This window comes from Aspergillus sclerotioniger (assembly GCF_003184525.1).
Source record: "Aspergillus sclerotioniger CBS 115572 chromosome Unknown BO94scaffold_33, whole genome shotgun sequence".
NCBI lineage: Eukaryota > Fungi > Ascomycota > Eurotiomycetes > Eurotiales > Aspergillaceae > Aspergillus > Aspergillus sclerotioniger.
The window spans coordinates 144,895-161,703 of record NW_020291023.1 but is presented as its reverse complement, the minus strand read 5'-3'; the positions used below and the strand labels follow the sequence as shown (position 1 = coordinate 161,703).

General features: G+C 52.5%; 9 protein-coding genes across 9 annotated transcripts; 6 read left to right on the top strand and 3 right to left on the bottom strand.

Annotated features, from left to right (window-relative positions):
* The first annotated feature begins 216 nt into the window (after nucleotides 1-216).
* On the top strand, nucleotides 217-1,494 carry BO94DRAFT_245705 (uncharacterized protein). The gene is made up of 5 exons (XM_025606404.1): nucleotides 217-338; nucleotides 485-808; nucleotides 855-1,239; nucleotides 1,297-1,370; nucleotides 1,423-1,494. Exons 2-4 carry the CDS (start codon nucleotides 647-649, stop codon nucleotides 1,338-1,340), a joined length of 591 nt encoding a protein of 196 aa, XP_025463267.1. The 5' UTR covers nucleotides 217-338; nucleotides 485-646; the 3' UTR covers nucleotides 1,341-1,370; nucleotides 1,423-1,494.
* A 166-nt stretch (nucleotides 1,495-1,660) lies between these two features.
* BO94DRAFT_245763 (uncharacterized protein) lies at nucleotides 1,661-2,815 on the top strand. Its single transcript, XM_025606405.1, has 2 exons — nucleotides 1,661-1,984; nucleotides 2,059-2,815. The coding sequence occupies exons 1-2, from the start codon at nucleotides 1,929-1,931 to the stop codon at nucleotides 2,696-2,698; spliced, it is 696 nt and encodes a 231-aa protein (XP_025463266.1). The 5' UTR covers nucleotides 1,661-1,928; the 3' UTR covers nucleotides 2,699-2,815.
* Nucleotides 2,816-3,480: 665 nt separating this feature from the next.
* Nucleotides 3,481-4,496, top strand: BO94DRAFT_539165 (uncharacterized protein). Its single transcript, XM_025612644.1, has 3 exons — nucleotides 3,481-3,591; nucleotides 3,719-3,843; nucleotides 3,961-4,496. Exons 1-3 carry the CDS (start codon nucleotides 3,578-3,580, stop codon nucleotides 4,038-4,040), a joined length of 219 nt encoding a protein of 72 aa, XP_025463265.1. The 5' UTR covers nucleotides 3,481-3,577; the 3' UTR covers nucleotides 4,041-4,496.
* Nucleotides 4,497-4,528: 32 nt separating this feature from the next.
* On the bottom strand, nucleotides 4,529-7,385 carry BO94DRAFT_569061 (dolichyl-diphosphooligosaccharide--protein glycosyltransferase subunit STT3). Its single transcript, XM_025614718.1, has 6 exons — nucleotides 7,145-7,385; nucleotides 7,046-7,069; nucleotides 6,844-6,924; nucleotides 6,151-6,744; nucleotides 4,973-6,101; nucleotides 4,529-4,918 (listed from the first exon to the last, which is right to left on the bottom strand). Exons 1-6 carry the CDS (start codon nucleotides 7,272-7,274, stop codon nucleotides 4,648-4,650), a joined length of 2,229 nt encoding a protein of 742 aa, XP_025463264.1. The 5' UTR covers nucleotides 7,275-7,385; the 3' UTR covers nucleotides 4,529-4,647.
* Nucleotides 7,386-7,492: 107 nt separating this feature from the next.
* BO94DRAFT_245613 (CSN8/PSMD8/EIF3K family protein) lies at nucleotides 7,493-8,707 on the top strand. The gene is made up of 3 exons (XM_025606403.1): nucleotides 7,493-7,824; nucleotides 7,905-8,086; nucleotides 8,155-8,707. Exons 1-3 carry the CDS (start codon nucleotides 7,628-7,630, stop codon nucleotides 8,424-8,426), a joined length of 651 nt encoding a protein of 216 aa, XP_025463263.1. The 5' UTR covers nucleotides 7,493-7,627; the 3' UTR covers nucleotides 8,427-8,707.
* BO94DRAFT_539163 (ATP synthase subunit e) lies at nucleotides 8,474-9,494 on the bottom strand. Its single transcript, XM_025612643.1, has 3 exons — nucleotides 9,357-9,494; nucleotides 9,095-9,278; nucleotides 8,474-8,991 (listed from the first exon to the last, which is right to left on the bottom strand). The coding sequence occupies exons 1-3, from the start codon at nucleotides 9,378-9,380 to the stop codon at nucleotides 8,921-8,923; spliced, it is 279 nt and encodes a 92-aa protein (XP_025463262.1). The 5' UTR covers nucleotides 9,381-9,494; the 3' UTR covers nucleotides 8,474-8,920.
* A 224-nt stretch (nucleotides 9,495-9,718) lies between these two features.
* On the top strand, nucleotides 9,719-11,889 carry BO94DRAFT_560050 (putative dynein intermediate chain; the record flags this gene model as incomplete). The annotated part of the gene is made up of 3 exons (XM_025614121.1): nucleotides 9,719-9,853; nucleotides 9,928-10,707; nucleotides 10,765-11,889. 3 exons carry the CDS (start codon nucleotides 9,719-9,721, stop codon nucleotides 11,887-11,889), a joined length of 2,040 nt encoding a protein of 679 aa, XP_025463261.1.
* Nucleotides 11,890-12,350: 461 nt separating this feature from the next.
* BO94DRAFT_569057 (sterigmatocystin 8-O-methyltransferase precursor) lies at nucleotides 12,351-13,903 on the bottom strand (the record flags this gene model as incomplete). The annotated part of the gene is made up of 6 exons (XM_025614717.1): nucleotides 13,718-13,903; nucleotides 13,518-13,650; nucleotides 13,250-13,373; nucleotides 13,178-13,197; nucleotides 12,746-13,114; nucleotides 12,351-12,619 (listed from the first exon to the last, which is right to left on the bottom strand). The coding sequence occupies exons 1-6, from the start codon at nucleotides 13,874-13,876 to the stop codon at nucleotides 12,351-12,353; spliced, it is 1,074 nt and encodes a 357-aa protein (XP_025463260.1). The 5' UTR covers nucleotides 13,877-13,903.
* Nucleotides 13,904-14,081: 178 nt separating this feature from the next.
* On the top strand, nucleotides 14,082-16,115 carry BO94DRAFT_245550 (uncharacterized protein). The gene is made up of 6 exons (XM_025606402.1): nucleotides 14,082-14,694; nucleotides 14,744-14,780; nucleotides 14,842-14,918; nucleotides 14,973-15,352; nucleotides 15,400-15,467; nucleotides 15,521-16,115. The coding sequence occupies exons 1-6, from the start codon at nucleotides 14,527-14,529 to the stop codon at nucleotides 15,859-15,861; spliced, it is 1,071 nt and encodes a 356-aa protein (XP_025463259.1). The 5' UTR covers nucleotides 14,082-14,526; the 3' UTR covers nucleotides 15,862-16,115.
* The last annotated feature ends 694 nt before the right edge of the window (nucleotides 16,116-16,809 follow it).

The window sequence follows — 16,809 nt, the reverse complement described above, 5'->3', positions numbered from 1 at the left end:
AATGGATAAACACAGCTAACTATGGATAGCGTGGTCAGCACTTATTTAGTCCGACACCGCCGCATGGCTCCCTATCTATCTATCTAGTCTAGCAGTAGCGACATTCAGTAAGCGGCAAGCCATCTCCAGCACCGAGTTCGCAACTGCCCACGCCACAGACGATCTTCGGCCTACCAACTGTCTGCCTCCTGGCCGCGGCTCGCTCCGCCGTCAACGGGTCACTCACCGGCCCGTCCATACGCCAAGTGGGCCGTCCTGATAAACCCGAGTCGAATGATGGCTCACGTTCGCCCACAATCTCAATCTCGACCCACTCTTGGGCGTTGACAAGCTACATAGTATGTACCATGGCTTGACCCCCCTGCTAATTGCATGCCTACTACTCGCTGGACGGGATATCCCCTGCAGTCGGTCGCACGGGGGCCAGGCAGGTGGCTGCAGGAGCCCTGCTCAAGACTTAATTAACTAGTTCCATCAAATGAAGAAGCACGGCGACTGAATCTAGCTTAACAGGGGGCCCGAGCAATGCTAGTTGCTAGATCCCTCCCTACGGGCGTCTCCCACTGTTTCAGCGTCCACTCAAATCCACTCCGAATGAGCACACTAGACCAAGGCCTCGGAAGTCATCAGGGCGACTGACTGAAATATGGACGGCTCAAATGGTTCTCCAACGCATCCACCCGATCCTGCACCGTCGATGGTATACGCAGGGAGAGGTGTCATTGGAGCGTTCGGTCTTCTCACATCATGCGGGATCGGCTATCATCAGGATACCGTCCCAGACGCGCATATGATCCTGATAGAGACGGTCGGTGCTTCTCCTGCCTGGAGTCTTCCCGTGCTCACCGTGTTAGTATGTCTATATATTGTTCTGTCTATATCTCTGGGTGGCTCTGGCGGTCAAATGCAGCCTGACGGTTTTCATCGTGCGGGTTTTCCCGACCAAATGGATTCGACGGATTGGGCTGGGAAATATGGGACTCATGGCTGTCCTGGCTATCTCCGGAGAGTTACCCTTGATCTTCCAGTGCAGGCCAGTGCAGGCCAGTGCAGGCGACATGGGACAAGTCTATTCCCAACTCCAAGTGCTTCTCCAATGCCGTGTTGGAAAACCTCCAGCTATATCAGGCGATCTTGATGTTTTCGGCGTGAGTATCATTGCTCTTCCGATCCCGACCATCTGGAAACTTCAAATGCCCGTCCGGCGGCGTCTATTTATCATTGGTCTATTTTGTCTCGGTCAGTGCGAGGGTATCCATTTCTTTCCTCAACAATGTCGGGCTGACTCGATGGAAGATTTGTGGCATGTGGAGCCAGACTTGTACGCATTCCGCTCCTAAAATTCCAAGTGAATTCCACTGACTATACTTGTACGATTGGCCTTTCTTGGATTAAACTACTCCGCTGACTAGCCCATCCTAGTCCCATCGACTTAGAGGGCAAAAGAAAGGTGACGCAAAAGGTCTTGATTACGAAAGCCAGCAGCGAATCGTCGTGACCACAACCGTGGAACAAAGCTAGTTATCGCGGGCGAAAATTCTCCGGTGTTAGAAATGGCGCATCACTGTTACTCCCAATTCCACTAGGGCCGACATCTATGCTTCTCTTACTTCTCGCAACCAGCGCAGCCCGCGCAGCCCTGACAGGGATCCAAAATGGAATTTGCTCCACACCAGCAAGGCTCTTCGGGCGAAATGACGAGGAAGGCAAGCAGGCCCCCTTGGTCTACTACTAAGACAACCATATCTATTGGTAAAATATATTGAGGGAAGCGCAGTCTTGTCTACCGCCAGCAATTTCGCGGACGCGAGCGTTTTTATCCATTCTGCGGGCACGCTGGATGCACCTGAGCATGAGCTGTGCATACCATATTCAGTACAGGCAGTAGGCTTGAAGTGCGAGCATTTTCCATCTCCAAGAACATCAAGATGGAGACACAGTTATGTGATGGTAGTAGTTACTTGTTTTTGCATCAGCACAAAATGTATATTTCCATGCATAACCACATCGATTTCTCTATCGCCTCTGATCTTGTTAACCAGGACTGAGGATACACAGACCAAAAAATGAGGGCACAGCATTTTCAGTGCGACTGATTAACATTCGGGCCCGACCACGGTGGGTTCGCGGTTGCGGCCGTGGGTGGAACGGGACGACCCGGTGGACTAGTCGGTGCAACCCAGAGCTCAACTCCAGGTTTTGGTCAAATTCGAACCGGGGGCCTGTTATTGAAAGGCTCGATTGGCCTATGGCACGGTGGGAGGGCCTTTTCTTGGTCAAAAGCACGGAAAGATGGTCATGTATCAGCCAGAAGGCTACAGGGTCTCCAGTCTCTTCATTGACGGACATTGCGCCTTTCTACTGGCCTGCCATTGCTTTTGAAGATCTGCTGTGGGGTTCCAAGATGGTGCGAGGCCCGACGCTGGTTTGTTCACCATGCATCAAAGACCATGAGCCGATGAGCACCCATGAGGCTGCTGGAGGTCATAGTCCTGAGTCGATAGCTCTCGGGGTGCACTGTAGCAGCATTTTATACTCCGCTGGTGAACTATATGGACAAAGGGGCAGCTGGCCTCAAGGGACTAGTGCATGGCGGCGTCCGCCAGGGTTTGAGGGTACCAGTCCATCGTCGAGTCAACCCGGATATACCGAAGGCAACGGCCGAGGTGTGACGAATGAGGGACCCGTACCAAAATGAAGATCTTTCTCGGTTATGCTGGGCCAGTAGGTGTGTCCAAGTTGGCTAGGTTGTATATCGTGTTGGGCACGCTGCACACTGCTCATTGCACTTAGGTAACTCGGCCATGCTGAATCTACCTTGGAACACGTTCAATAGTCATTGTGTCGACTGTATGTCGCTCGATGATCAGGATTTAACCCCTCGAACCAGGGCTATGCTGCTTGTTGGGTTCTGCCATGAGATAGTGGTTTCTCAAGATCTATGAGTATTCGGCGAACTTGTATGTGTATGAAATAAATGGCAGGTCCTCTGTCCAACTGGTTTCTGGTTATCTGAACAAGGGCCAGGAACGATGGTAAGTCCTTGTATGTCAAGAATAGGTCCCAGCCGGAATAATGACATGATTGCAAATCTATGTTTCTAGCTGATCAGACTCTTTCTTAATCAATGTGATTGCATTTGCACGGTGATGCGGCTGTAATCATACTGTAGTTGAATGATAATAAATAGTATATACTTAGTATCCGGGAGCGCATTTTATCTAGTAGTCTAGTACTCTGCATATTAGTATATGCTAAACTCCCAAGCACACAGCATGCTAGATGGACAATTAACTATACCCTGGCTTTCCATATACTACAGTCTAAACATTGAAATATTTATATAAATTATGAAAGAATAACCCCATCATGAGTTCTGATCCAAACCGAACCAACCAGGCCACCCCCGCGGCTCCGTTCCGGCCGGAATGGCCCGCCAAGCCCGGGCCATCATCTTCAACTTTCACGATTGACCGGATCCTCCTCCATTCATTCCCTTCCAACCCGCCTCTTTCGACCTCGCTGCCTCTCCCAAACCCAATCCGCCGACTCAATTCCCGTCGCATAATCTTCCAAAATGCCCGCCGGAATGTATGTACCCTCTGCCTCCACGTCCAGACACGACACCACCCACTCACCCAATCCCATCCGATCTCCAAACATCTTCCCCTACTCCAAGGAATTGAAACAAAAAAACTGACTGATTGATCCCATGCAGCTTCAACTCCACCTACTACGGCAAGGATTACCGCGCCGGTGCTGCCCTCCTCCGCGCCCGCCGTCCCTATCTCTTCAGGAACGCCCTCACCGGTCTCGCCCTCTTCGGTTTCACCGTTAGCGTTTGTACGTCACCTACCTTCCTATACCATTCCTATAGCCTATTAATTCTTTCGATTCGCGCATATCCTCTCCAGTGGACATACAGCCAGCCCTAAACACAGCAAACTAACGAAATCACAGACACCTACACCATCCGCGCCGTCGGCCAGGATGAGTTCTCGGACGTGAAGGTCCCCGATAACCCCGCCAAGAAGCAATAGAGCATGCGTTCAATTCAATTCAATTGAAGGGATAAATTTACTTGCGCTGTTTGTTATTCGTTTGCGATTGCGATACCGATTGCGATTAAGACCACCCGGACCTGGGTTGATTTCAGTGCATCGATTGATCGATTAGTTTTATGTTTGCTTGGTGTATTGGGCTTTGTTCAGTGGAGTTTGGGGGTGGTTTGTTTTATATTCTATTTTTGGAGGACTTTTGGGGAGGGAAAAGGTGGTTCTGAAAGAAGTGGTTGTGAGGGGACGGGAGGTGAAGGGAGGGGAGTGGAGTGGTATGGTATGGTATGAGATGTTGTATAGATTGGTTGGTTACAAGTGGAAAATCTCTGCTCGTGTGGTTTCGTCGGTAGGTCTGTTCGTTTGTATACTATTTGTATGATATCTTCAGGCTGAAGATGTAGTACTCGGAGCGGGTCGCATGGGTGTAATTGGGTAGTGGGTAAGCTGATATCCCTACAGTACGTACTCTTCCGATAACAGATATTCTTTCTATGCTTCGACTATATGATGTGACAAGTACAAGAACATGGAATTGACAGGCTAAGAAAAGGATCATTTTACACCCGATTCGCTATCGACAACGGACCCTTTACTCGGTCCGCAGAACACGCGGGCCCTTCCGCTTTGTGGCCCGCTTGCGCTTGTTGCCCTTGTCAAAGGCCACCGCCGTGTTGTGGTCGCGGCCGAGGTTGTCCAGATCCTTGACCTTGTAGATACGGATAATCCAGTTCTCACTGGTGAAGGCCTCCTCCAGCGTAGACAGCTGAGGTCCCTCCGCGGGGAGTCGCGATCCACGGACACGGTCAACAGCCTGGCCAGGCTGGAACAGCGAGTTGAAGTTGTAGTAGGACATTTTGTACCTGTGAGCACCGTTAGCATATCATCTAAGCTGAGCAAGTCATGGGGACCCTTACATCAAGCTGTTGCGCATCGTCGGGGTAGCCCCGTCGTCCACCCGGTATTCGCCCCGGGCAGTGAAGAAGTCACGCTCCTTCACCTCATCGGGCCAGATACCCTCGGCAATTCGGACCATCCACAGGAACTTATTGATGTCGTCACCCGAGTAGCCCAGCAACCCACCAAACACCACCAGCACGTAATCAACATCGTGCTGACGGAGAATGGGGTAACTGACTTCCTCGCGCGAGCTCATTGCCTTACCAACTGTGGCAATGTGGGTGTTGTTCCACGTGTTGTTGTCAACAAGAGTCGGGCGGTCCGCCATGCCACCGATCTGGTAGCCGTAGTCCCACCAGGACATGATCTTGGCGTTGTGGGCAGTGTTCTGGCGAAGCCAGTAGTACGCCTCACGGTAGTCGTCGATGATGTGCTGGCTTCCGTCCGGCATGCGGCTCGCCAGAACCACAGACGGGGAGGAGTAGGCGTTCGATGTGACCCAAGTGCAGTGCGCAACGAACAAAAGGAGGTAAACAACCACGGAGGAGGTTACGACAGCCTTGGAAAGGTAGGAGGTGATTCCAACGTCGGGCTTCCGGGCCGAACGGAGACCCTCGGAAGACGTGTCCTCGTTGGCCTTTGCGCGGGGGTTGGGGCCGTTGGTAGCAAAGACATAGGTGTCGAGGATGGTGGAGAGGGCCAGGGCAGCAGCAACACAAACAATAGGGGTCAGCGTCAGCATCAGTCGGACCATGACGCCGGCGAAGTAGCTGGCAAGCACCGAGTAGATGATGACGAAGACATGCTCATCCTTGAGATCCCGGAAGCACATGTAAACACCTGCTGGGAAAAGCCAGATCAGGAAGTTCAGGTCAAAGAAGAAGGCGGGCCAGGCAGTGGGCTGGTGCTCCGAGACGGACGCAATGATGGGGATGTGAATCTTGGCGTAGCCGGTATCCCACAGGGAGTAGAAACGGCCGCTCCAGGGGGCGATCACTCCCGACACGGTCAGGACGACGAGTCCGATGAACGCAACGCCAAAGACAACGATGATCATGGTCGTCAGAAGTCTCTGGAAGTGCTTGCCCGGGATGAAGCCACGGACAAAGTCCGCAAAGGCCACAAGTTGGATCAAACCGAAGACACCTGGTAATATCAGCAAAAGCTCGTCTGCTTGGTCAAGAAAAGTGCATACCGAGTGCGGACATATGGTCACTGTTACGGATCGGCAGGAACCCAACAAACGGAATCTGCATGCTAGCCAAAGTTCCCAGAGCATACCAGGTGGTGTAACTGATGTAAATGCGGGAGCTGTATCTGCCCATGCAGAGAAGGACAAAGACGTGCAGAGGGATCAAGTTGGTGATAAAGACATATCCACCCCAGGCAGACACCATGTATCCGTAGAACAATGCAGCCAATGCACCCCACATGATGGAGCCATTTTTGACAGCCTTGATCCACAAGAAGAAGGTGAAAACCAGCAGGAAAATAGCGATGGCCTCGTTATCATAGCTGCCTGCGACGGAACGAGAGATGTAGCCGGGGACGATTCCCATGAAGGCAGCGGCAAGCAGACCCGCAGAGGGAGAGGTCGCCATCTCGCAAGTCAGGAAATACATTGCCAGCGCAGTCAGCCCAGAGAATCCGGGGGCAAGCAGGACACAGATGTTACGGATATCGACAGGGATGGTGAGGAACCGCAAAACGTGGTAAATCACGCCGCTGGTCACCATGAGACCGGGGTATAGGGTGCCACCAGTGACACGTCCCAGAGGGTGCCAGGTTCCTGAGCAGGACCACCAGTTAGCATGCGTATATTAATCTCGGTACGAAGTGCCATCGAACTCGACAAAGCAGCGAGTTGGAGCGGAAAAGAGGAACATACGGTCGTCAAACCAATCCCAGAAGCTTTCGAAGCCATGCTGGACCAGGTATTTTGTCGCTCGGAAATTGAACCAGGGGTCGACTGCGGGAGCGAATCGTCAGTGTTAATTTCTATTAGGGATGAGGCTGCCTGCACACGGGTCGAATGTCGGATCCGCCGTGGACATGGGCATGGGTATAGATGGACGGGCATTAAAACATACACTCGTGGATAATGCTCTCAAAGCCTAGGGAGAATCAATGTTAGTAACGTGATCCAATTGATTAATTCCACGGTCCTCATTGGGGAAAGAAAGACATACGGATCACACTGAACAGACGACTGGACACAGCGGCGGCGGCAATAGTAGCTAGAATGATAAACCGCAGAAGACCGCGAGTGGTTCTGCCGGAGTTACCCTTCAGGAGAACATCGAGGGGTGATTCGGCCATAATGGCCAGAAAGAAGAAAAATCAAAATCCAATTGAAATGAAAGTGAGCGAATGGCCCTCGACCTGCCCGGGGAGCTGATGAGAGGGAAGGGTAGGTGGTTCGTGGACGGGGATGGACTTGGAGAGAGCGAGAGCTTCGCAAGGTGGTCTCTTCGATGGCTTGGCGCCAGGTACGTAAGTCACCGCGGCCGTGCCGTTGCGGCTTGGGCCAATCCTCCGTCACGTCCCCGCACCGTCATGTCATACCTTAGTCGCCTCCTCCAACAGTCCCCATCCATCCCCCCAAGTCCCATATCCCGCATATCGTTCTAGGTCGTCCTCGCGTGGTTTCTGCCCAGCTCGAGTCCCCGACCATGGATCTTCCTCCGCTCTCCCAGAACCAGCTGGCGGCCGTGGTCGCCTCTGCTCAGTCGCCGACGGAGCTCTACAGCACACTATCAGAATATGAAGGCGAGGCATGTCTTCTCTCAACCAAAGATGGCGAACAAGCGGGGCTGCTCAGCCGTTACTACTCGACCTTCTTTTTCTCTCACCTTCTCACAGACCAAATGTGAGCTATTATCGGCCTTTTTTTTACAGTCGTCCAGTTGGTTTTTTTTTTGGCGAGATAGCTAATTCGTAGTTGCTTAGTCGCGAGGCTCGTTTATCGACGAAGCGCATGCCACAAGTCTTGCTAGAAAGCGATCCTTCATTGCAAAACTGTTTAAATCTGCTCCGGGCCGTTTGGCAACGAAAATACGAACAAGTCTATAAGATTCTGAGAGAACGGCCATGGTCGGAACCACTCAAACCACTGGTCCAGAGCTATGACGGTAAGACGAGACATCCTCTCCAGTCCTTTTCGCCCCCTCAATATGGGTCTTTTTCTAACGCCGTTCAGCTCATTTTCAGGAAAAGACGTTGAAGGAAGTCAGCCGAGCCTATGAGGCGATCAGACCAGCAGCAGCAGCAACATATCTCGGCCTCGACCCTACCGCCGCCGAACAGGGCGATCCGGTCACCATGCAGAAATTCTTAGCTTGTGGATGGACCTGGGAGGACGAGACAGGGCTGTTGCACCCAAAACCGATCATCGACGACCCACAGAAAGACGCTCAGCTGTATAATGAACTAAGTGAGGTCATGGCGCTGATCGGGAACCGCCGGGCTTAGAGTGTATGAGGCATTGCACGCATGGGCTACCTTGCAATCGGATTATCCTACTGTAACAGAGGGGACGGGGCGATAAGGTCGGATGGCTACACATCTGGAGCGAAACATCCCGCGTCCGCTCGTAATGACTTGACGGCTTCACGAGCAACCATAGAACGGCACCATGAACAATGGGCATAACATTGCGCAAGCGCACTCAGTACGAGAAGATCAGCAATGAAACCGAAGCATACAACAGAATCTCTTGCTCTTCTGGTCCAACTGTAGTGTACACACGCACGACAGCCCAGGGTATGTACAAGATGCGGGGATGATGTCTATAGTTAAAAAAGAAAAATCATTCCTTCGCTCGCAATGACACGACTCTGGGAAATTAGACCAAACAATAATACATAATCGGGGCCGACCCGAGATCTCTCGTCCGTACCTTACAAGGTACAACTCGTGGAGAGATAACTGCAACTCATCTGCTTGCTGTATACTTCAATTGCACTCTAGTTCTCGCCAGCCTTCAGCTTCAGGTAGGCCTCAAGGTCAAACCGGCTGTCCTCGGGATCCGTGATGACTGCAAGTTCCCTAGTTAGCATTGATCCGGCACACGCGACTGTGTCCAGGGGGCGGCAATTCGACACAGCCAAGGCTTCACAAAAGCGAGCACCACGACGTACCTCCGCTGTTTTGCGTGTCCTTGGGCGCCGTCTTCTTCTGCCACTCTGCCTTGGCCTGCTGGATCAGGCGCTCCTGGCGGGCGTATTCGCGTTCGGCCTCGGCATGCTTAGCACTGGAGGTGATCGAAGACTGGTGATAGAAACCGTATACGAGACCGGCAACGAGGGCCGAATAGCGCAGAACCTGGATGGCGAAGGGATCGGGTTAACATCGAGGCCCCTGTATGACGACGGGTCCAGGGCGGACACTGATGACACTCACGTTGACACCCTGTGTGGCAGCCATCTTATGAGAACCCTGGCCTCCGGAGCGGCAATGGAATAGATCAGTAAACGCAAGAGAGCAACGCCGGATTCCGAGCGACCGTTTGGAGGGGATCGACTGTCAATGGCTGGCAATCGGAGGATACTCTGGAGCTTGTAAAGACGAAGTCCCTGTCGCGAGTTTTTCCGGACCGTCGGGCCCTTCTGCGCTTATGTCATCACCAACCCGGTCTCTGGGCGGGCGCGGCACGGGGAAGTTGCACGACCCCCCCCCCGTATCTATCTACGCTTTCACCTAGCCAGATCGTGGTCTGGAGGGAACCGCGCCATTTCACCCCCTCCAGCTTCTCTTCACCCATCATGTCGTCGGCCATGCAGCAGCGCAAGGCCGAGATTCTCGCCAAGCGAGCCAAACTCGCCGAACTGAAGCGGCAGAGGGAGCTGCGGCAGAAGGAATTCTCCCAAGCCCGAGCTAACACCGGCGATGCTTCTGAGGTAGGGATCCCCTCACTCAACCTTGCCCGTCTAGCTTGGAAAGCTGCAGCGCTCAAACCACCTGGTTTCTTTAGGTCGTCTCGCCGGTTCCCAGCCGCGCAGATAGCAGAGCCGAGCTCGATGATCTGATTTCACGACTTGTTGACCGCCCGGGGTCGGCTTCTATCAGCCACGGCGCGGATGGTCTCTCACGCAAAGGAAGCAGACCCAACTCAGTGCTGAGCGCGAGCCAGCTCAGTGGTGATAACACGGAAGCATTTATCCCACCCACGCGACCAGTCTCTCAGTCAATTGCCGTTCAAACCGTCGGAACGGAGCCATTTGTCGCTGCTCCTGAACCACAGCCCGCCCCTGAGCCCAAACCCGAGGTTGTCACCTATAGCAAGGGAGTGCAGACAGACGACCTGAAACCGTCAGATTCTGCAGAGTCAGAGAACGAAGAAAATAACGCCAACAAGAAAGATACCGAACGCGACGAAGAGATCCTCAAGAAGCTCCGACAGGAGATCGAAGAGGAGCTGCGGGCCACTCAGCAGAGAGCTGACCATGACGCCGGAGCCGAGTCCTCAAATCTGCGTTATCCGCTACGTACATTAGATGATGATGAGTTGAAGGCTGTTACGTCCTCCGATGATTTTCTGGATTTCGTTGAACGGTCAGCAAAAGTGATCGAGCGGGCGCTGGACGAAGAATACGACGTGCTAGCAGACTATGAGCTCGGAGGTGTGGATGGAGAGTTAGAAGACGATGATGAACATGGGCGGAAACGGCGAGGGATTAGGGAGGTCTGCCAATTTTGGGACGAGCGATGGAGCAAAAAACGGATGATCAGTGATCTAAGCTTTTCCCCGAAGGTTTGTTGCTCTTATTGCCTTGGCCAGTGCCACCTCGAGATCTGACACCTCCTACAGTTCCCTGAACTTGTTCTGGCTGCTTACACCAAAAACCCTTCTGCCCCTCACGAACCTGATGGCCTTGTCCAAATATGGAACCAGCATTTGCACTCCCGGCCGGAGTATGTCTTTCATTCTACCTCAGACATCTTAGCGGCCAAGTTCTCCCCTTTCCATCCTAATCTCATTGTTGGTGGCTCGTACTCGGGACAGGTTCTGCTCTGGGATACTCGGTCGTCGCGCGCAGGAGGCGGCGCTCCTGTTCAGAAGACACCGTTAACTGGCTCTGGACATACTCACCCGGTGTACAGCATCTCAATTATCGGAACACAGAACGCCCACAATATCCTGACGGCATCCACAGACGGTGTGGTTTGCGGTTGGACCGTTGATATGCTTTCTCAGCCTCAGGAGTATCTTGAGCTTTCGACTCCCCCACCCTCCAAAACAGAAGATCTTGCGCCCACCACGATGTCATTCCCACAATCGGACCCCACGTTCTTTATCGTTGGTACCGAGGAAGGAGGAATATACCCGTGCCATCGTTACGACCGAGCAGGAGCCAAAGCTGGCACCGACCATCGCCTCGTGTATCGCGGTCATAAAGCCCCGATCATGTCCACTGCATTCCATCCAGCACGAGGCCCAGTAGATCTGGGCGACCTTATGCTGAGCTCCAGTCTGGATTGGAGCGTGAGGCTTTGGCGTATTCGCCCTCCGGCAACGACTGCCCCAGCAACCTCGGCCATAGCCACGACACAGGTCGTGGAGCCGATCCTTGACATCAACCGTGAAGACGTCGTGTATGACGCACGATGGTCGCCTCACCGCCCTGGAGTCTTCTCGCTCGTCGATGGTGCTGGAAACCTCGAGGTCTGGGATCTCTACACGGACACCGAAGTACCTGTCGTGAAAACCACGCCGTCCAAAGGCCGTGGTGGCATCCTGACAAGAAGTCTCAACAAGGTAGCCTGGGAGGAGCGTGAGGGCAGACGCATTGCAACAGGGGGGCTCGACGGCGTTGTCACTGTCTTCGAAGTAGGAAAGGGTCTCAGTGGTACACCGGAAGACGTGCCTGCCGAGGAGTGGTCGGGAATGAAGAAACTCGTTGGGAAGTTGGAACAGCAGGACCGGAACAACTGATAAGGGTGCAGTATATCCCTGCTGTAATGATTCTTTCCAGTCATCCTTTCGGATTACAGAGGAAGACATGACCATCTTGTGACATATCCTGCTCACTGGATGACAAGGTTGGTCTGCTTTTTCATTTGACCCAGTCCGTCTTCACCAGCGACAAGCCGCCGATTGATGCATCACGGGTGCTTGAGTCTTCTTCCCGACCTGTAACAAATTTCTAGCGGCGCCTCTGTTTAGCTTATCATATACCCCGGGGCACCTCATTGATGTATCTATATATGTTCTAGGCTAGGAGAACGAAGAAGGGTTTCAAGATTTCCAACCGACTCAACGCTTGCATTCATACTCGCTCACACTGGCTCATGGATTGGACTGTTCGCCTCTCTACGGGTCGTGACTGCGAACCAAACAGGCAAGGGGCTTGATCGCAACCAAGAACAACAGCCGCATTCTGGCATATTGTAAGTTCATGACTTGATAGCTTCAATGATGCCTTCACCACTACCAGGTGGCTGGTGGAAGATGAGATCCTTGAGTCCGACAGAGTTGAGCAGCTCGCGCCACTGTTTCTCAGACCACTCGAATGCCCCAACCTGAACCATCATCATGATACTCATGCACGCGGTGGGAAAATCGCAGTTTCTATCGGGGATGATATAGTCGTTGATTATGAGGCGAGAATAACCAGGCTCCATGGCTGTGACGATGTGAGTGAGGATCTTGCGGGCTTGCTCATCTGCCTAGTCATGCAGGATCCAGTGCATATAGTATGCTCGAGCACCTGCGCAAGATAATACTCGTCAGCATCCCCGGTTCTGTCATCGTTCCGCTGCACGATACGTGCAAATGAACAACATCATACCTTTCACTGGCTGCGAAGTGAAGAAATCATGCGACATCAACTCGGTTCCTTTCGGAGGATTCTCTATGCTCGACACAACATGAGGCAAGTCCTGCAGGACCAAGCGCCCTGGGAGAGACGGGAGTTTCTCATTCAATGCGTGCAGATAATGCCCCTCTCCTCCTCCGACGTCAACGAGTAAGACACTGTCAGCAGAACTATTGAATCCATCCAGAATCGATCCTCTAATGTCGAACCAGTCGACCCAGTTCGGAGTTGCCTGCTGCTTGAGAGTCATCCACTGTTGAAAGTCTCTTGCTAACTCGGGATTGTGGCCAAGCCACTCGAAGTAACTGAGCTCCGTGTTCATGGCTAGCTGGAAAGGTGTGTCTTTGACGGATCCCGGGAACTGATTGTCGTTCTTTCAGAAGAACTCCGGGGCTCTCGTGGTACAAAAGTTGCCAATATCGAAGCTAGGGTGGTCTCGGGGTGAGCAGATATCGGGCTACTTGAGGGCCGACCTACCATGCTCTAGTCGTCGCTTCGAAAGTCGGCTCAGCCATCACCATCGTGAGGGGTGAAGGCTTGTATGTCTGGACATCTTCTTCGAGCACATAACCAGAAGCTGTGAGCAACCTCATGATTTGGTCTAGATGATCCAACTAGGTTAGTGTGCATTATTCGGGCTTATGCCAGGGTCTGTATACTCTTCTGGAGGAGTGTTCATTATCGACCCACGATATCGAACCCGATGACGACAGGGAGAGAGACTGATAAGATAACGGAGACGTACCCACGAGAGCTACACTTGCACCGGATTTATTAGCGATCTGCTGTGTCGTAGTCGCATGGCCTTGATTATCCCTGATTGCCGTGAAAGCACCGAGCTGAACACCCATACGAAGTGCCATAAGGAGGACCGAGTTCTTTCCAGATCCACGTCAGTCAAGTGGCATTTTAACCGCACTGGGGGGACATGGTTCTCAGATTCACCATGACGACATCCTGTATGACGGTCTCAGCTGGGGAGCCCAAGGCTGCCAGTAGACCCTGGGCAGCTTTGATGGCTTTGAACCGAATGGCATCATCAAGGCTTTCCCTGTTGGATTGCACGGCGCTTGTCAGCGCTGTTATTTGAGACTCAAGGGACATTCCTCCGGTGTTTGGTTTCTAGTGGATACTTTCTGCGCCTTGGTATTCGACGCAGTATTCTGGAGGAAGTGGTAAACATGCAGGAGCTATCTAAGATGCTACGGCTCGAGGGTTTTAGTATGAAGAGCTGAAGAAACGTATGCGTGGGTCACATCCATGGGAGAGGGGCGTCCCAGGAGCGAATAACGTGGACCGATCGGGCCTATAGGAGGTGCTAGTGCGCCCTAGTGGGCTTAAGTGTCTCAGGAACTGGATCTTGGGCCGCGTGGACGAACTGACAATCGGATCGTGTTGTCGGTTCCAAGCTTTCCGTGAGCCACTCGAACGCCATGTGGAGATCGGCGGAGATTGGCCTTGGTGAACAATATCAAAGGCATCGACTGCCCACCGTTTGCCCGTGGCACCAGCACGGAACGCCTGGCATCCAATTATGTAATTGATTGGATCCCATCTCCCAAGACGGTCCAATGCTCTCATTCCAGGGAAAACGTTTGAAGCTACCAGCCGTGATCTTGGCCGTTTTTGCGATTTAAAGATGTGCTTCCCATGCCATCCTCGTGCCTCTACGCCAGCTGCAGATGCACACAACCATTGCCGCAGCCTCGGCTTAGGCCCTCTAATGGCATAAGGGAGTGTGGGTTCCAGGGACAATGGATCGACGCTCAGTTTCTGATGTCCCGTACAACGGTGATGCGCTGATAGGCGTGTCGATTGCGATCGCCATTGTTCAGATTGTGGTGGTGGGAGCTCGTTTCTATACGCGACACATGCAAAAACTGGCATTGGCGCTTGATGATTACCTGATTTTTCTGGCATTGGTATTTGCTTGTCCTGCTTTCAACTGCTCGCTGCTTACATTATATGCAGATCGCCAGCTTAGGGCAGTCAGCCTTGTACATCATCCGTAAGTGGTGTGGTCTCGCCAGACAGGCGAATAGGCGCTGACCTTGTTTACTTTCGTATAGTGGTTAAGCTCGCAGGTGTTGGGCATCATATGACTTATGTTGAACAGACGCCCAAGAAGTTGGTTATCCTGCAGAAGGTTTACATTCCTGGTTCGATCTTATAACACGGGATGGCCGCTAACACGGTCCAGGGCCTGTACGCCAACGAGATCCTTGATTTCCCTTTTACAGTCACCCCAGCCAAGATCTCCATTCTGCTGTTCTACGTCCGCATCTTCAGCACCCGAACCTTCAAGACAATAGCATATGTGGTCGGTGCCATTGTCCTCGGACATGGTCTGGGGGTCTTATTTGCAGCGATCTTTCAATGCTGGCCGGTTGCATATGTATGGAACCAGACAATCGAGGGTGGATCGTGCTTCAATAAAGAAGCATTCTACCGATACGTGTCACCTCCCAACATTCTGACGGACGTTGTCATTCTGGTCATGCCGTTGCCGTATGTCCGGAAACTCCATACGCGGAACGGGCAGAAACTAGCCCTGACCGGAGTCTTTCTGCTTGGAGGCGTGTGAGTATCATCGATGCAACCCTTGGACCGAGATTAACCCGTTCCAGGGGCACGCTGGCCAGTATCTTGCGCATGACCATTTTCTTCCAAGAGAATGCCACGACCGATCCTACCTGTATGTTCTTGTCCCGCAGCTTGTCGGACTTTATCCTGACTGATGATCACCAGGGACGTCCACCAAACTCGGCATCTGGACCATCCTGGAAGGCGGGATCATTATCATTTCCGCCTGTCTCCCGCCCACCTGGCCGTTGATTGTGCGCATCCTGCCCAAACAACTGCGCAGCAAAGGGTCCTCCAACACCCGGCAACGCCACCGCTACACAGCCAGCCAGGCCAAAGCCAAGGGCCCCGAGGGGTTTTCCCGGCTAGGGGACAACAGCCAGAGCGACCAGTGGCAGACTCCATCCGTGGAGAGCCAGACGGTGTTGGCGCATACACTCGAGGAATACTCGGATAGCATCTCCTTGGACGTGATGCATGGGGTGCGACCGAGCGAAGAGCCCTGAGTTGATCAAAGTGACCACGAATGTGAACGAGTCCAACTGTCTACACCGTTCCCTGTACGAGAAGAGTAGATGGACAACCGACAAACCCTTGGTAATATTCCTAGGGAGTAAATCACAAGGTTCCAACAGCCTAGAGTGACATAAATTGGCCCCAACCCAATCGTCATCGCGAATCCACTTGATCGGGTGCGTGCCCTCATCCGTGCTTCGCAAGTTGCCCAGTGCCAACATTGGCGGCCCACTCAATCTCCGGGCCATCCGCCCCGGCCCACGAAAATGGTGAGTGAAAGCTGGCTGCATTCAGCTACGTACCGGGCTATGGGTCTAGACAAGACAAAGGCGGTGCCTACCTAAAGGCATTTGATCTGCTTCACTGACTGGGATGTTTACACTCGGCAGAATGAAGGTTTTATCTATCTACTACGTACTTCTAAAGTTCTAGTATTCCCTTGGTCCGGTCCCACAGCGGATCGGTGGCTTGACCCCGGAACAACATACTAGATGGTACCTACTTTGTCGGATCGAAAGAATCGGTTCCATGGATGGCGGGGGTTGGCAATGCGTAAGTCCCAAGGATCGGATCTGATAAATGATAATGTTGGATCGATGATGATAAATCGAGAATTTTAGTACTAGCCGTTCTATGTAAAAGTAATAACAGATGCACTCCACAGTAAAAAAAAAAAACAAAATAATCGAACTGGTTCTAGACCCAAGCGAATTAACCACAGGGGGGGGGGGCATAAATTTCCCCCTCAACACTTATCTATCTATCCATTTTAATAACTTATCAACTCCATCATATCTTCGACCATCATCTTCTACAAACAATCGCAGGTGTACTTCAGTGCATCATTTTGCTCAATTTCCTAGCATCTACAGACTTATATAAAAAAATCAAATCTCACCATCACTCTGAATCCCTGGTCACTACCCATTAACCTGGCC